Below are 17052 nucleotides of genomic sequence, written 5' to 3' on the forward strand. Positions count from 1 at the left end.
ATAATATATAGAGTTGCAGGTTGAAGGCATAGTACTACAGGATTTAGAATCATCCTAACTTTAGTTTCAACTCAATAAATGTAGTTATCGCTATCACCTGACAATAACGGAAAATTATGCATGAAAGCTTCGTAGACCGTGATGGGACTACATAAATAAAAAAAATGTTGAATTTGTTGGTATCGAGAAGATAACAGTGTACGGTCGGTTGTAAAGCGTAGAAAGCTTGCAGGGTGTCACGTTTCAGATTAGCAACTATAATCATTAGAATTAGGGCTGTCAATTAAACATAATGTTTGAACTAAGGTGTGTATAGGTTTATTGTAAGGTTAGTATTGTCAAAGTTTCGTAAAACAGATAAGAGTTAATGAAGCTAAGAAACACATTTACACGTTTTTAATAATATATAAATGGTTTTCTAAATTCACTTAAATTTTTTCAATCTTCTCAATTCTATAGTTAAGGATTGGAAAAGTGATGACTTATCCCAGAAATAGAAAAGTCATCCTTTTATCTGGAAATATTATCTAATATGTCTAGTCGCAAATAATTATTTTCTTACTTCTTTAATCGAACATTTTGTTATACACTTGTAAGCGCTGATTCAAGCTTTCACTTACACTGTGATATACGATAAAATTGCAGTTGTATGTGTTAAATGTATATTTTTTTAAATAAAAATTTTTTAAAACTCATAGTATAAAACTTCGAATTAAATATGAACTTAGAGTTCTTTTTTTAATATTGCTTTTAAGATCTCTCGCTTCATTTGGCATGGAACTTGAGTTGCCAGTGCCCTAACAGAGTCTTGTAAATATGATTAGGTCTAATCAGTGAGCTTACGATAGTTGCATATTTAATCGATGGATCTGATTTACTCGAATATTTTACAACACAGAGGCTACGCGTGTTTTGTTTTCCAATAATGTTTCCACTCTGTAAAATATAGGTCACTGAATTTCATCAACATAATATAAATCGTGATCATGAAATTTAACATTTGATTCTAGACAGTTCCAGACATTATTTTTTGCAGCACCTATTCAATAGATTCCGATTATAAAATTGGACATTTTTCGTACTATGACAGTACTGGGTAAATTTTTTCATGGATAAATAGTATTTATAAGTTACATTAACTTGCTTCTTCACAGTTTCAAGTAGAGTTCTATAATATTGTTCTGAAATATAATTATAGACTACCAAATGCAACAGCGGAAAATACTTGGCTAGGTAAGGTACCTCTATAGCGTGTGTTAGAGGATCTATGTGAGGATCCAAGAGAAGACAGCTTGAAAGATTTTTTGTTTTTTTATCCTTAAAATCGATACCATCTTTCGCCGGACTAAATAATTGCTTGATCTCCATTTGTTTAATGTTTGTGTTTGATTGACCCTTGTCAAAGTATCACGCTTTGTATCTAACTTTTGTTAAACAAGTGATAAACAAATTTCACACAGCAATTGACCATTTTTGTGTGTGGGTGACGTTTATAGATTATATTGCTATCGTTATCGGTTTGCACCGATAACACCCGGTTATTATGTAATAGAAATCCCTGAAACAACTACGTTTGAGTTATTGAATTTAAATGTATGTACATGTCAATGGTACCTTTTTGTATTCATGAATGCTAGACAAAACGCATGCATGACTAGATTAACGTTGAAAAACATGAAAATCAATGGTGTTTTTCAACAGTCGCCATTATACCTATAGTTAATTTACGTATATCTTTTATTTATTATTCTTGAAGCAGGATCAACTTTAAATTTAATTGGAAACAAAACTTTAAATATAGTCGTTGTTAGTTGGATAGCTGTTTCAAACAATGTTTTCTATTACATTTTAGTGTAGGTTGGGTAAGCTAAAATCACATTTTATTGGTTTTGTCTTTCTCTGGAGAAAAGTGAATTTGTTAATCGCGCCAAATCGCGCAAACGTTCAAGCATCTCTATTTACCTCTTTCAACATGAAATAATTGTTTTGTTAATAATGAAATGAAGAAATAAATTTTATGATACTCCTTAATAAATCAATTAAAAATCTATTTTTTAATTTTAGAAGTTTAAATGCCTTCTTTGAGAATTCAAAGTCTTTAACAAATTTTTGTGGACTAATAAGGTACTTTATAAGTAGGCACCCACAAATATTCAAATAAATGTCAGTGACTAGTTGTGAAGTTGACTAAATATTGTTTGTTACCGTGGATTTTTTATTTATTGTTTAATATTAAAATTTAATAACCATCGTATCTATGTTTAGATACGTTTATCTCTTGACGTGCTACATTTATTTTTACCAATGGAGAGAGTCTTTCGGATAGGTGTTCCATAAACATACTTATTAATACATAAGGCTATCCATGCGAAACGGGGTCGAGTCAGCTAGACCATTCCTAGGTATATTTACCATTGCATCCATTTTAGATCATGGGACACTATTTCATTTTGTATATTTCAGTATATTTCAATAGCACGGTTGTCATTGTACACAAAATAAAATGCTGATGGAGCTTTTTTTATAACACATAAAAAGTTAACTTTTGTATTAAAACTTATTTTCACGTAAATATAGAATATGCCCGTTGGACCGTTAAATTTATTTATTTATACATAGTTTTCTTCAACATGTCTGTAAAAAGCTGATGTTTCTAAAGAAAGTTGCGACACCTTTCATTGATTTCTCCGAAAAACTACTTTAGTTTTGAAAACAAATAACTGTCCAATCTGATAAGGTTACTGACCTCACCGTAATGTGACTAACGTCTAACGAAATATATTGAAAAACAACTTTTCGCTGAGCAACTATAATTTTTATTACATTGAAATGTTTATTGTATTTGTTTCTGTGGTATCTTTTTTCAATTAGATTATCTATTTCGTATATGGTATGGTTAGCTTCTAGCACGCAAGTATTAATTAATTAGAGGTTTTAACAATTATACGTATAATATATATATATATATATATATTTAACAGTTTAGTTAAAATATCTGCTGAGTTTCTTGCCGGCTTTGCTCATTAGGTGCTTTCCGAACCGGTGTAGAGTCACTACAAATAGACCGACTTACAAAACTGCTAATAAACTAACTAGGTCTGCTTGAAATAACAATATTTTGAATTTGAATTTAGCAAATAAAAAAAGGAAATGTAACTGCTGTGTTGATTGTTTTTAAATACTAACGTAAACATTAAAATGTCAAATTTTTGAAACAAAGTTCTTTAACGCGGCTTGCCATGGGAGTTCTGGTAGATGACGGCACGTAAAAAATAAACGTTATGTCCTTTCTAAGCGAGTAGTGCGTGCGGCGTAATACGGACATCGTCGTCCAGCTAACCACCATACAACGGTTCACATAATTAGTTAAATGTTACTTTTTCGATAGAGTACAGAGTTTAGATACATTTAAGTCCCGTTTTTATTTTTTTAGAAGAGTATTTTATCTCTAATCGTTTTTAAGCTAGTGAACAGATTTTGTCAAACATTTTGGCTAGCGTAGATATTCATAATATTTGCACTTGTCTGATAGACTTGTCATGGGTTACACCAAGTAACACTTATGGCAATACCTTGGATGATGCATACTACCTAATATCTCAACAACTTACAAACAGATGTGTCGTGTTTGTGCTCATAATATTATATTTTATGTATTGGACTTGATACAAATTTCCTTGGTGCTCCATTTCTTGTTTTCCTCCCCAAATTAGTTTGTCTTTCTTCGCATATTTAAACTATTCCATGTCCATTTTCATTTGCGTCACCTTGCTCCTATAATTTAATATTAAATCAATGCTTTAAGTCATTTTATTTTAAAAAAAAATTTTTTCATTCTGTTCATTTTATATGTTACTACTGATTTATTGTATGTATGAATATTTAAATATGTGTGTCTTAGTTGTTATGTATTATTAGTTTGTTAAAATATCGTAGGTATATGCAACCATTACCCGCTTGTCACTTATCATATCCTTTGCAGTTTTATTTCCTGACAGATCGATTTTTAGCGATAAAACCGTAAATTGTAAAACTATATGTCATATTAAACACACATATAATATTGTATTTCTTTCTAGGTTAATAATAAGGTAAACGTTTTATTTTTCCACGAAGTTCTGTAAAAAGCTATTTCATCACGGATTTATAAAATTTGTAAATTTCCAGTGTAAAAAAAACAAAGGATAAATACGTACGTACCATGAATCGAATTGACTTAAATATTTTTGCAGCTGCATCGATCGAGAGTTACTTACGCAAACTGATGTTTTGAATTACAAAACGTTGTCATCAATAACGATTTAATATTGCAATGTCCTTGGAATCTACCCCACTTAAATCAGATCAGGATGTCTGGATATTTTACATAAATACCTAGGTATATGGAATTTTCTCGGTGATAAAACCTTGAAATATCCGATTTGAAAACCAAAACATCTACAGAGGATTGCATAAAACATTTTACGATTACAAAGTCAATAGATCCAGTTTAATTTTGTGTGTTGAGACATCGTGTCAGCGAGCTTGCAATTGATAACGACTGAAGGCACCATGAGATATTTTTGAATCGTCTTAGTCTTATACAAGACTGATGTGTATCGAAAATACACCTTTACTTATATTAAAATACCCACCGACACAATGTCGCGAACATTTTAAATTTTAATTATTTCTTTAAAACTATTTATTAATTAAATAAGAATTATAAGCACATAATATGCTTAAATGCTGATTGATCAGTCTTTTATTATACTATATCCTAGTTTCGTTATTTACCCACTTTATAAAATTACTGTAACACATGTTGATAAGAACAGTTTAATGTTGTGCGTAGAGTCAGGAGTGTCAGAGTTTTCAGACATGTTTTCAGTTCTTTATAACATTGCGGACACCAGTGAGACGTTATTCTTTGATTGCAAGTATGGTTCGAAATCTCAATCCGGGTGCTGGTGTGAATCTAAAGGGCTAGTAAACATAATGGAGGGGCACCATTATAATCATCCTCGTTCTATTAATTTTTCACATAAGATCAAAGTGGAGAGAGATTTTAAAGCCAAGCCAAGCCAAGCCACATCGAATAACAATACGATCCGATTATTACCACGTAATACAAATAGTAAACTGAGGGTTAAACTTGCACTCATAGGTTTTAATAATTAATAATATAATTTTATGGGTGTATCTGTATCGTGATCTTTAGTTTTTTTTTTTATTTACATTCTTCGTTCTAATAAAGGTAAGTTATTATGCGGATGCTAGTGTGGCAGTTCTATTTGACCTAAACCCCTAATCGGTTTCTAAACAGCTTAGCGGCGCGTCTTTGTCGGTTAGATGGTAACTTAGCCTCCCACCAGTTCATATCAGAAATAATGTATGAATTCTAAGTTCCCAAATTGCCAGCCGGGAATTGAACCCGGAATCTCAAATTTGAAATCGCCGCGCTCGCCGCGCCAAGGAGGTCGTCACACGCTCGACATGAGGTGGTTAATTCTTTACATTATGTATATTACTTGTTCGCAAATTCTAGATATTGTGCATTATTCGTGATTTTGTGGTGTACAATGATAGTGTATTAATTCTTTCATTCGATTCTCGTTACCATAGTACCATACCTAGAACCATAGCCATAATAAGTACCTACGTAAAAAGTAACAATTTCAGCTAATATTATGAACACTTCAGCTGTTCTTTCATCCTCAGTAGGTCAGTGTAATGACCAAGTATAATACAGATAAGCAGATAATAATATTGAGATTTATAGGTTGGAGGAAGATAAATGTTGTACCTAAAATCCGACGTGAAACGAAATAATTGCAAAACCTATTACATCCGTGTATACACTTGATAGTATTTAGAAACTTTTTAGGTTTACTACTTTCAACCAAGATCCAGCTCCGACTAGTTGACACTGTAAGTCTTGGTACATGGTTGAAAAAAAACCAACCCTTGTTGGTTTTATTTGATTCCTAATCACAATTAAAAATGGCCTCACAATAAATTAGTACAATAGTAATGAAGTCATCGGTAGGTATTGATTTTATGTTGAAAGTGGAACAATGGCGTTTTCGTGCTTAAGAGGTTTATCCGTTAGGCTTTGCCAGTAAGTATGCACAATTGAGGTATCAAAGTTTCGGACACAATTTAATAAAAATTATATTACTAACTGTTGCGCGCGACTTCGCTCGCGTTTGTTTTTGTTTTTGAAGCATATTTTTAAGGTGTATTTTTTTGGAAAAAAATAAATTGGGTGTAATTCGAAATAACTTTTTCAGAGTTTTGTTAGGTGTAGTCCTGAATTTTTTTCTACATTAATAACTTTGATTTAAATTACTATTTAACTATTTATTTAAATAGGAATTAATACTGCTACACTAATGTAAAACAATTTTGTTTTCTATCGGCGATCTAATAAAATTTTGGAACATAAAAGCTGCCCTCGCGGACGTTTTTTACGTAAAAACTGGCTATTTATTATATTATATGGCGTATTTTTGTATTGAATTATATTGTTGATTGTATTGAATTAGAATCCAGAATGCGTCTAATACAATTATTGTATTAGGTATTAATTCTTTTAAGTACGTATTTAAGGGTATGTTGATTACTATCCAAGGTTTTTGTAATCGGACACAATTGCCCGCCACGCATATTTCCGAACACACATGGCTCCAGTTTTATTTGCCATTCATTTTCACTTAGATTGATGAGACTCCATCAAGTTAAACGAACTTTTAAACTAGATCCACCATTTAGATAGGTACGGAACCTAGCGTTTGTTAAGTTCTGTTACATAACTCACCCTCGTGACCTTTATCTAGAGCCCATCACTTGAATACTAATGTATGTACTCGAACACATGAGAATATGTCACTTTAAAATGTACAGTACCTACCGTTGCCATTCTTACTAACTGTAAAACGGTATTTCGTCGTCATCTCGGGTTCGAAACGCTACGTGAACTTGTCTTTTGTAGGGCCTTCAGTAGGTATGAGATTTTCTCTGGTCTGATCTAGTCTAGTGGGAGGCTTTGATCGTCCATCGACAAATAAGTGGCGCCGCCAAGCTATTTAGAAACCAATTTGGGTGTGAGTTCATAACTATCCCCTATTATATCCCTGACAAGTTGACCCGCTACTACGTTAGACAGCATCACCACTTAACAATTGGTTACAAAAACAAACTTCTAACAGAAGTAACTGTGTCTACCAATAACCTTAACCACAATGAAAATGCCTTCCTTAAATATTAAGAATCCCGCCTTTCAGCTCTGTCCCACCCACCCACTTTAAATGTCAGTCACTCTGGTTCATCTAGGGATTTCTTAAAACAATATTTTAAAACACAATATACATAATAAAAGGTCCTTGCAACCATAACAAAATTTGTCGGTTTTAATCCGATAGCTAACCGACGAGATACGAGAACGGCTTCATTGATTAACAATGCATTGTATCTAAAGAAGGATACTTAAGTGGGAGATAAAGCTTTCGGGTGCCTTGCACTGTACCGTAATAGATATGTTATTATTTATCTATGTTTAAATATATATTGGATATATAAAAGGCAAAGGCGACTGACTGACTCAATGATCTATCAACGCACTGCTCTAACCAATTGACGGATCAGGCTGAAATTTTGCACACAGTTAGTTTGAATTTGAGAAATTCCAACCCTAAGAGAGTTTCGATTAAAAAGAAAGAAATACATGTTTCACATATTTTAAAAATTGCAACTCCAAAGGCATGAAAATGTATTCTGATTTTTTAAGTAATTTTTGTTCATATTTTTCTTTTAGCAGCAAGACATTTTACTCATTTACTCCTTTGTAGTTAAAATTTAACAAATGAGAATTTTAACTTAACATGAACGAAGCCGCGGGCATGAGCTAGTATATCTATATATGAAAAGACTTATCTAACAATTGTATGAGCTTATTTCATAAATCACTAATGTTTGTAGATGATATGTATTACAAGTGCATTAAAGCATACTGAAAGCTGTGAATTCCTCTCTACAAGAATGGCAATTATTAAAAGGCTGAAAAAAATGTGACGTTTATATCGTCACATTTTTTAAATAAACACGAAAAATGCATAAATAAGTCACTTGTGTTTTTTATTGTTTTGAAACAATAAATGTAATAGCAGATCATAATAAAAATAGTTCATGAAAACAACGTTAACGTGAATGTGCTAAACAATAATTAGTCGCGAATGGCTTTCGTCTTTTATAACTACCTACTCAGAAATTCCTAGAATAAATACACGGGATTCTTCGAAAGGTATTATTTTTTGTTTCAACTGAAGGTATGTTTGAAATCTGTTCGGTCAGTGAGATGCTATTGTCATTTGGATTCGCCAGCTATTACTGCGACGCGACGCGATGCTTAGATAAGTGGCTTGAAAAATTACTCAGGTGTTCATTTGTTGTGATGGAATTATTTTATACGATTCTGTGAATAACCGATAAAAGTGGATATTAAGGTAGTGTATATCCATTATACACTTTGAAAAGACGGTTGCTTTGATGCTAGTCTAGACTAAGTTAATTTGAGAAGGCTATTTAGGAAACCAATACCGTTTAGGCTATCTAAGACAACCTACAAATTAATCCAATGTCAGAAGAAACACCAAAGGGATAATAAACATCTTTACATATAAAAATATCGGATATTCATAGTGAAATAATATACCCTAAAACTTCTTGAAATATGCACACAAACTAATTTAAGTGCAAAAAATCAACACTTGCAGAAATAGAAGACAGTCATCGTGACGTCATTATATCTGCTGACATGTTTAATTATACTACAGCGTTGTTTATCTTTCCTAGTAACGTTATTACACTTTCAAGTTGAAAGGATTTCATTTTATTATTACTAAATACAGGCCTCACGACTCGTCGTGTTGTATCGTTGTGACTAGGTTAATTCGTTAATGCGTTGACTTTTGAAATTCCGACCATTCTCGCGGAAGTCTGAAGTCATCGTTGATTTATTGATCAGCATTTTAATTTACTTGGTGAAGAGTAACCCAACTCTAATAAACTAGTACAGCGGTTGAACAGATGCATCATGCTTTGTCCTCCTCTTGTAAATAACAAATTAACGAGCCCCCTCGATGTCGTCGGGCCCTGGGGCTCTTCTCATGGCGAGTTCTCGCGCTCGTTCCCACTCCCCCGGTGACACCGTAGCAACCCCTCAGGTGGTCATCGTCCAACCGAAAAATTAAAATGATATTAACGATATCAGAAAGAGAGAAATCGGATGTACCTAAACTTGGATTACAATTCAATTATTAATACATTATTAAATCAGTACCTTTTTTTTACTATTATAGATTTTGTCCAGCATCCTAATGTATCCATTTCAGATTTAACCGTTTTTGGAAGACAGTGTACTTAGACTCTAGAACTAATAACATCTCACACAGCTCAGTGAACACGATAAGAGTCTAAAATGGTAGTAATAAAATAAAAGATATCAGGCGCGTTGTTTATGATCATTAAATGTTCCGAAAGATTTTTACAACGCGTCTGTGACTTCAACATTAATTCTCTATTTCTTTATTATTCAGTAGGTATATTCGTATTATAGGTTCTTACTTATATTTTTGGCAGGCTTGCTTAAGCAAAGCTGAATAAGTATATCACAGGCACATGTGAAACATTCACACTCATATTTTGAGGGCCACGTAGATTATTGCAGATTAGTTTGTTATTATTAAGTGATAACATAAGTTAAATAACTAAATTGGCACAACAAAAAGTACGTAGATCAAAAATCGGGAAGTATCGTGAAATTCATTTTGACCGTTATATAGAAGAAAAACTATTACTGTAAATACCACAAACTTAACTTTAGAAGTAACTGCACTAATTATGTCACGGCCCAGGGACAAAAGTCACGATGTCGATGCATATCCTATATCATGTTGTCTGCAGGGTATCGCTCGTTATAAAACTACTTTGGGCATTAAGTTTCTACTACTAATTCTAAACTTCTACTAATAAATCTTGTGTTACATGTTTTTGCTTAAAGACTTTGCCTGGGTGTGTAAATGTAGCCAGAATTATAGGCACTATTCTACGCGGGTATGACCTTTACAATAATTAGTTTAGTTATAAATTTTATTGCCACGTTATCAATAAAAAATACTCCTAATATTAATCTAATAACTAGGATTATCTATATATTGTTGAGGAGTTTGTTTTGTTGTTTACTCATTTCTGTAACTAAGACAGAATTTCAATCTTTATTGCATTTTATACCTTAATTATTGAGGGTATAATTTATTTTAATTAAATTCCAGAGTCAAGTTATATCAGTCATCAAATTATATCGATGCAAATTGAAATACAATAATAAAATTGCGACGCATAGACTAATAGTTTGATTAAAACACTGATTAAAATTTGAACTAAGTAGAAGGACGAAGTCGCCATGAACATGTGATTGACAAACTGACTAGAAGTTAAACAAGGAGGATGTCACCAGGATCTCCTAGCGTGCATATAAAAGAAAGCAAAATATTAATTGACATTTCGCGTATTAATAATTAATGCGAGTAGGTATACCTAATTAACGAAACAGTCATGTGTGTATCAAATCCATCACCCATCAATGAAACTCGTGTAATGTAATTCGTCACAAAGTTAATTCGACAGGTTTAATGGATTTTGAACACATCCATTTTGATTTGATGGAATAACTGAATTAATCGATCTTATCAAGACGACTAATAGACATTATTGATGAAATGTTTAATGCGATTATATCCACCTTGGGCTATTTTCTTTAAGATTTTTTTTCTATTGACTTAATTATGGACAATATGAATATAATACATACGTAGATATCTATAAAATATATGAGAAGACTAGCGTAATATTATCAAAAAGTGATCACACGCTACCGTTATAACATATTACCTTTGTATGTTTTAGACGATAAATAAAACTTATGTCACTTGGTCACAAAGTGAGTCGCGTCACCATTCATTTTCTTAGTTTTCTAAAGCATTAAGATCGTGATATGAGCGGATTCGATTTCAATACCCAACGTTGTAATTCACAATTATTGGTCGCAATTACCTACCTTTTTTTGCAATATTTGATGCACTCGTCGAATATTACGTAAATAAAATATTAAATTCAAATTCAAAATTTCTTTATTCATGTAGTCCTATCACAGGCACTTATGAAGCGTTCATACTTATATGTTTAGATAATTGTAAGGGGATGATGATAACTTCGTTCGATTACATATTGATTATTGTTTTATTTGTTTTATTAATTTTTATGCACTTAGATTAAATATCGTTATAAATTAGTAATTAAAGAATTCTAAAACAACAATAAACTCAGTACTTATATTACCTACTGAAAACAACAAAAATAACCAAATATTGGATAGAAGCAGGCGTTACTTTGCGGAAATCCATAATATATTAATTTTCATAAAAATAACCGAGAAGATACTCGATATCGAAGTCTAGTATCTTTAGATAGTAGATACTCAAAACTTGCGTTAGTTCATTGTCATTTTCTTCTTTTGAGTAAATTTTACTTAATCGTGTACAGCGGACAGCCATTGAGTCAGGAACATGGGCAAGCATTAAATATCTTTTTTTTGCTGCGAATCAAGACATAGATTGTTAATATCTTAAGTTCTTTAACCTGGTTTAGCAGCACTCAGCACCTTGAAAATCAACCTAGCAAGGTACCAAAGTTCTTGATACATTGTGATTTACTCAGCAAAGGGTCTCGAGCATCTGGTATTTTTATTATAACAACATGTGGCAACTCTCGGAAGTTGAACCCCTGCGCGACCGCCCAACGCGTTGCGGCACCCCACTGTTTCATTTATGTAAAACTGCATCGATTTTTTATCAGTCACTATAGTTAGGTGTGCTTTCACACGCTGTGCTATAAAATTCACACTGCGGTATAAAATTAACACTATAGTAATTATTATAGTATACGTTGGCTTATAAGAAAACCCTATCTTTATAAATAAAAAGCTTAGGTCTGAATCATTGCTCTGCATAGGGAGACCTAAAAAAATTTGTAAATGTGAAGCTTCTTTTTTGACCAGGGGGCTTTTGGAACCCTCATAGCTTTATTTTTAATTCACAATGTAAAAATGTGACCTTTTAAACGTGTATTTTGTAGGCTTTATTAAACGTGTATTTGAATAAAAAAATGTTTGATTTAGATTTTTGATTTTACTGCGCGTTGCATGTAGAGTCTGTATATCCTATCTTAAAATAAAACATCTAGGCCCCCTTGAATTATCAAGTATTTATTTTAGAAATAAATTCTATGGGTATGGGATTTCGGCTCAGACTGAAGAACATTATGAGAATTATAGCAGTACTTTAAGACCTATTCATAATTTGGTTTTTAGTGAAAAAATAACCAAGATTAATTCAATTTTCACTTGTTACAGATTACCGTTTGGAACTAGCTAACCAAGAAGATCCAAAATGTCTTACGTAAGTTTATTAGGTTTTGCTTTATTTTATTCTCGACGAATATAATAATCAGCGAGTATTATATCATCATAATCAACCTTAGAATAAATACATCTACCTATTCTAAGTAATCAGCCTATTCGCGTCCCACGAGTAATGAAACTTTTTATTTCGCAATATTTTTATAAAAGTTAACATAAATGTCAATTTAACTAAAAAACCGTCATTCCTCTCTTAAAGATTGAACTTACTACTGAAACAAATAATTGTGTTCAGAAATCTTAAACGCTATTCATATTTGTATTTTTTTTAAAGTGATTGAAGACACCTACAGGTAGGAATATTGAAGTTATAGCAAATTAGATTTCTGTATAATTATTTAGAGTTGTCATCGTTTAGACGGATTAGTTATTACACTCCATTCTTGTCCCGAGATATCGTAAATCTTTAATATAAAAAGTATCCATTATCACTTTCAAAACTGTATTTACCGTTATAATAATTGGCCTTCAGGAATCTAACAGCGGTTTACCACCGCCTCAAGAGTTAGAATCTTTTCTGCCGCAAGATGAAAAAAAAGAAACGATCGTCAGCACGAAGTAAGTACCTAGCTATTTATTACAGTATAGGTATAACAATCCTTTAACTACCCCTACGCTTATCACGGAGACGTCATTGTACCATGACTACAATTTTAGAAAAAAAGGTCACCTATAGCTACTAATCGGGCTGCCATAATGAAATGCCGTTAAACTTTACCCATTTTTAAATAAGTGATCAAAATTAAACAATAATTATTTGTTTATGTTATCACTTAAAACCATCTTATGCTACGTTTTGAGGATGGCATGTTTTGGTTAAATTCTTAGAAACGATTAATTGTTAGTGCAAGCAAGTATTGATAGTTTAAAGCAAGATTTGAAGTTTTATCTATAACTTACGCTTCATCGTGAAATTTGAAATGTACCTAAATTTCAATGGGCCTAGGAGGGCTGTGTTAGGTAACACAAGCATCTTCTGCTGCAGGAGGGGGATAGTGAGCTAGAACCCTTCGTTCTGCTCCAATGCGGTTTGAAGGGCTATATCAATAGATATCTCATCTTTAAAATTCTACTGAGCACGCACTATAATACATAAAGCATTATTTACGAAAATTAATGTATTTAGGAGCAATGTCGAGACGCTATGCAAAATATTTAATAGACGCTATTAAGTAGAACCCGGATGCACATTTGCATAGCTGCATTGCTCATTCGTATGCGATACAGTTAATTAAATTACATATGCGATGCACGCGCAAAATACTTACGTTAAAATCCATCAAAGCATCAGGGGCTTCTTACCTTGACCTATATTCCTGCATTTTATTATTGTTCTACTAGGTGGTGCGAACACTTAAACCCGTGTTAAAAAACATTACTACGATGTTTAACTGTGTATCCCAATGCAGTGTAAGGCATAATATTTAGAACCGGCATTTAGATAATATAAATTAAGAACGATATAACAAAATTCATTAATGGGCAGGTTCCGCAGTATGAGTTTATTAATCAATCGTGTTTGAACTTAGAACTCGAACTTAGGGAACTTAGGGACTTATAGGGACGTGCGAAACGCGCTGGTGTGTTTTTTTTAAAAGTTTTAAACTTGTAGTACAATATTCGGTTACAGAGGGTTCGATATACCATTCCTATCAATTTGCTCAAATGAAACCTGCTAACCTTAATATATATCGTATAAAAACGGTTTCAAGCCCTGTGTAACGGCACCCACGAATTCCGCTGCAAATTTTTAATTTCAGTAAAATATATTACAGTCAAAGGCAAATATATCTTTATTCAAATAGGCAAATAGATGGCACTTTTGATGCGTACATTAGGTATATGTAATATATGACATACAAGTGAGTTGATGGTGATATCTAAATTTGTCAACTTAAAACAAAAGCTGCGAGGGTTCCAAAGACCATCCTGGTTTAAGAAGAAGCCCACAACAGACTTAGCCGTTTTTTTTGTTAACACTATCTCACATTGTCATTAAAAACTTTTAAAGAAGCAACCTAGTTAGAGCAATAATTTACACCCAAGCATTTTTATCGTTGACGTAGTCCTTAATACTGTAATCACAGTAGGCCGCAGCGCAAAAAAAAATGCGGAATGATAATATTTTAAAATGCAATTTTTAAATATATTCTGAGCAGTATTGTAGATTGTTTTGCTTTTGAATTCGGAGGTTTTGTTAGAAAAGTGGATTTTATTACATTAGGTAAGAACAAAAAATATTACCTATCAGATGCCAGTGATTAAGTATGTAGAAATAGTGCTCACATTTTTCACACGAGTTTTTATTGGCTTTACGGCTATCTATGGCCTCATTCCTATTGTAGGTTAAAACTTAACTTATAAATGCATAAGAAGTCTTGGAAATATTAACATGAAATTAAATGAGATCCTATAACTAATATAGTATTTAGGTACTGTCGACTGATATTCGGATGTAATAATTAAAAAGTATGTCGGCTAAGCTGGCACAGCTTAAATTCTGTACCAAAATCTAAAATTGCAAAGATTCTGATGTTGGACTTTGTCCATATTTTAAATAGACTACAAAAAAAGGAGGAGGTTTCAATTCGACGGCATGTTTTTTTTCATAACATCTTTATGCAAATCAATTTTGAATTTAGAATCCTCCTGTTTCTGAAGCTTACAAAGCGAAGAATTGTTAACTGACCTCTATTATTACCGAAGAGATCAGTGGAATTAAAAAAGGCTTATTCCAACAATAATTATTAAAACCATTTTTAAACTGATTCCTTTATATTTTTCAGAAGAGACAAAAATAGGGCTAAAACAAAACTAGGTCAAGTGTGGTATATGCTCAAGAGCTTTACTGTTTTAAGAACATATACATATTACTTTATTAGAAGAATATCTAACGATTTGCTTTACTATAGAGTATTTACTGTCCGAAATTTGCCAAACATAATCATTTGAAATATATGATTTATGAACTTTATGTAAACATTTCTGAAACTAGCACAATGTTTTTAGTAATCAGCAATAATTATTTACAAACAAACTCTGTTATGCGTTTCTGTATTAAAAGCAGTTTCGTAATGATTTTGCCAAAAAACTATTTATAATATGTATCCAAGAATGAAACATTCAAAAATAAATAGTGTACGAGCTGTTAGGTACAAAAATTTAAATGGCTTGTACCTTTGTTCTCTTTTATTTATTTCTGTTTTGTTCTTGTGTGCAATAAAGTATTTTTGATTGATTGAGTCCTACTTGGACTTGAGCTTGGAAAGCGCTGTGTGTCCACACTGTTATCCCTCCTTATATTTAAATTTGAATGTAAGTTTGTTTGTTACGCTTACACACGAAAGCTACTGAACCGATCTTCATGAAACTTTTAATTCATATTCTTGGAGGTATTAGAAATAACATAGTATATATTTCGTTGAAAAAAAAATGTTTGTGAAATAATCTCAATATCTCATATATGACTATAGGTGTAGACTATGTAGCAGTACGCTGCCTCCCAAAATTACGCGGGCGAAGCCGCAGGGCACGTCTAGTAATTTATATGAATTATAATTTCTCATTTTTTCTGGTCTGATCTGGTGGGAGGCTTTTTCTGTGGCATCTAGTTTGCATTACTTACCACCAGGTGAAATTGCAGTGAATTGCAATTGAAGAGCAAAAAGGATAGTTGTTGTAACGCACTTTTTAATCTACATTTTACTTCACACGATATATTAATAATCCTTTTCATGTTTCCAGATACAACCTAACAAAAGAAAAAAAAGATGCTGAGATCGGTGACTTTGATCCCTTCGTGGAAAGAAAGTTGGACAACCCCACTTCGTAAGTAATGACCCAACTACGAAAGGGTTACAGTTTTAGTAATTTATGTTTAGTAATATTACATTCTGCTTGGAAGTTCGTATACTTACTCTTTTATTCGATACTGGTACATTCCTAAATAGGTGTTCAATTATAATAACAAGGGTTTCAGCTTATTCTTTCGTTTAATATTTATTTTACATGTTGCATTGCTAAGCGAAATTAAATATCGTCTGCCAATGCGAAGGTATACTGTTGACTTTAAAGGCGGGCCGCATCAGAACGTGTCGCGTTACTAATACCCTGCTCGGATATTTAAGCTATTTACACATTTAATGTGGACTATAGCATTTTAGAGTACCTAGGTAACCTTATGCCATGACGTCAATTGATGTTACATGATAGTCAACGTAAAAGTCAGCATAAAAATGTCTTTAATTATTCGCATCTAGGAAAAATGATTTTTTCAATTTATATTACTTTTGCCACAATGTTCTTAATAGGTTAAAATTTACATATATTTTTGTAACTCATTGATTAATTTCAATACGTGCTATCATCGCTATTTGATACGATACCCCATTTAACTGAGGTTCGCTAACATATCTTATAAATTATAATATTATTACACGAGGGATTCGCCTGCAACCACTAACCTCTAATAGTTTACTATAGTATAATACAGGTCAGGCACTGACAACTCTACCGGAATGACTCGACTCAACGCTTTT

The 17052-nt window shown here is 32.4% G+C and overlaps 1 protein-coding gene across 1 annotated transcript in view; it reads left to right on the top strand.

Annotated features, from left to right (window-relative positions):
- The window catches only part of LOC120636041 (proton-coupled amino acid transporter-like protein pathetic), a 44315-nt gene that overhangs the window by 17019 nt on the left and 10244 nt on the right, over positions 1 to 17052 (top strand). Inside the window, exons 2-4 of the mRNA XM_039907299.1 lie at positions 12449 to 12494; positions 12987 to 13072; positions 16259 to 16342. Coding sequence (XP_039763233.1) covers positions 12486 to 12494; positions 12987 to 13072; positions 16259 to 16342 — 179 coding nt within the window. The 5' untranslated portion in view covers positions 12449 to 12485. The remainder of the gene's footprint in view (positions 1 to 12448; positions 12495 to 12986; positions 13073 to 16258; positions 16343 to 17052) is intronic.

The sequence above is a fragment of the Pararge aegeria genome, chromosome Z, assembly GCF_905163445.1.
Source record: "Pararge aegeria chromosome Z, ilParAegt1.1, whole genome shotgun sequence".
Lineage (NCBI taxonomy): Eukaryota > Metazoa > Arthropoda > Insecta > Lepidoptera > Nymphalidae > Pararge > Pararge aegeria.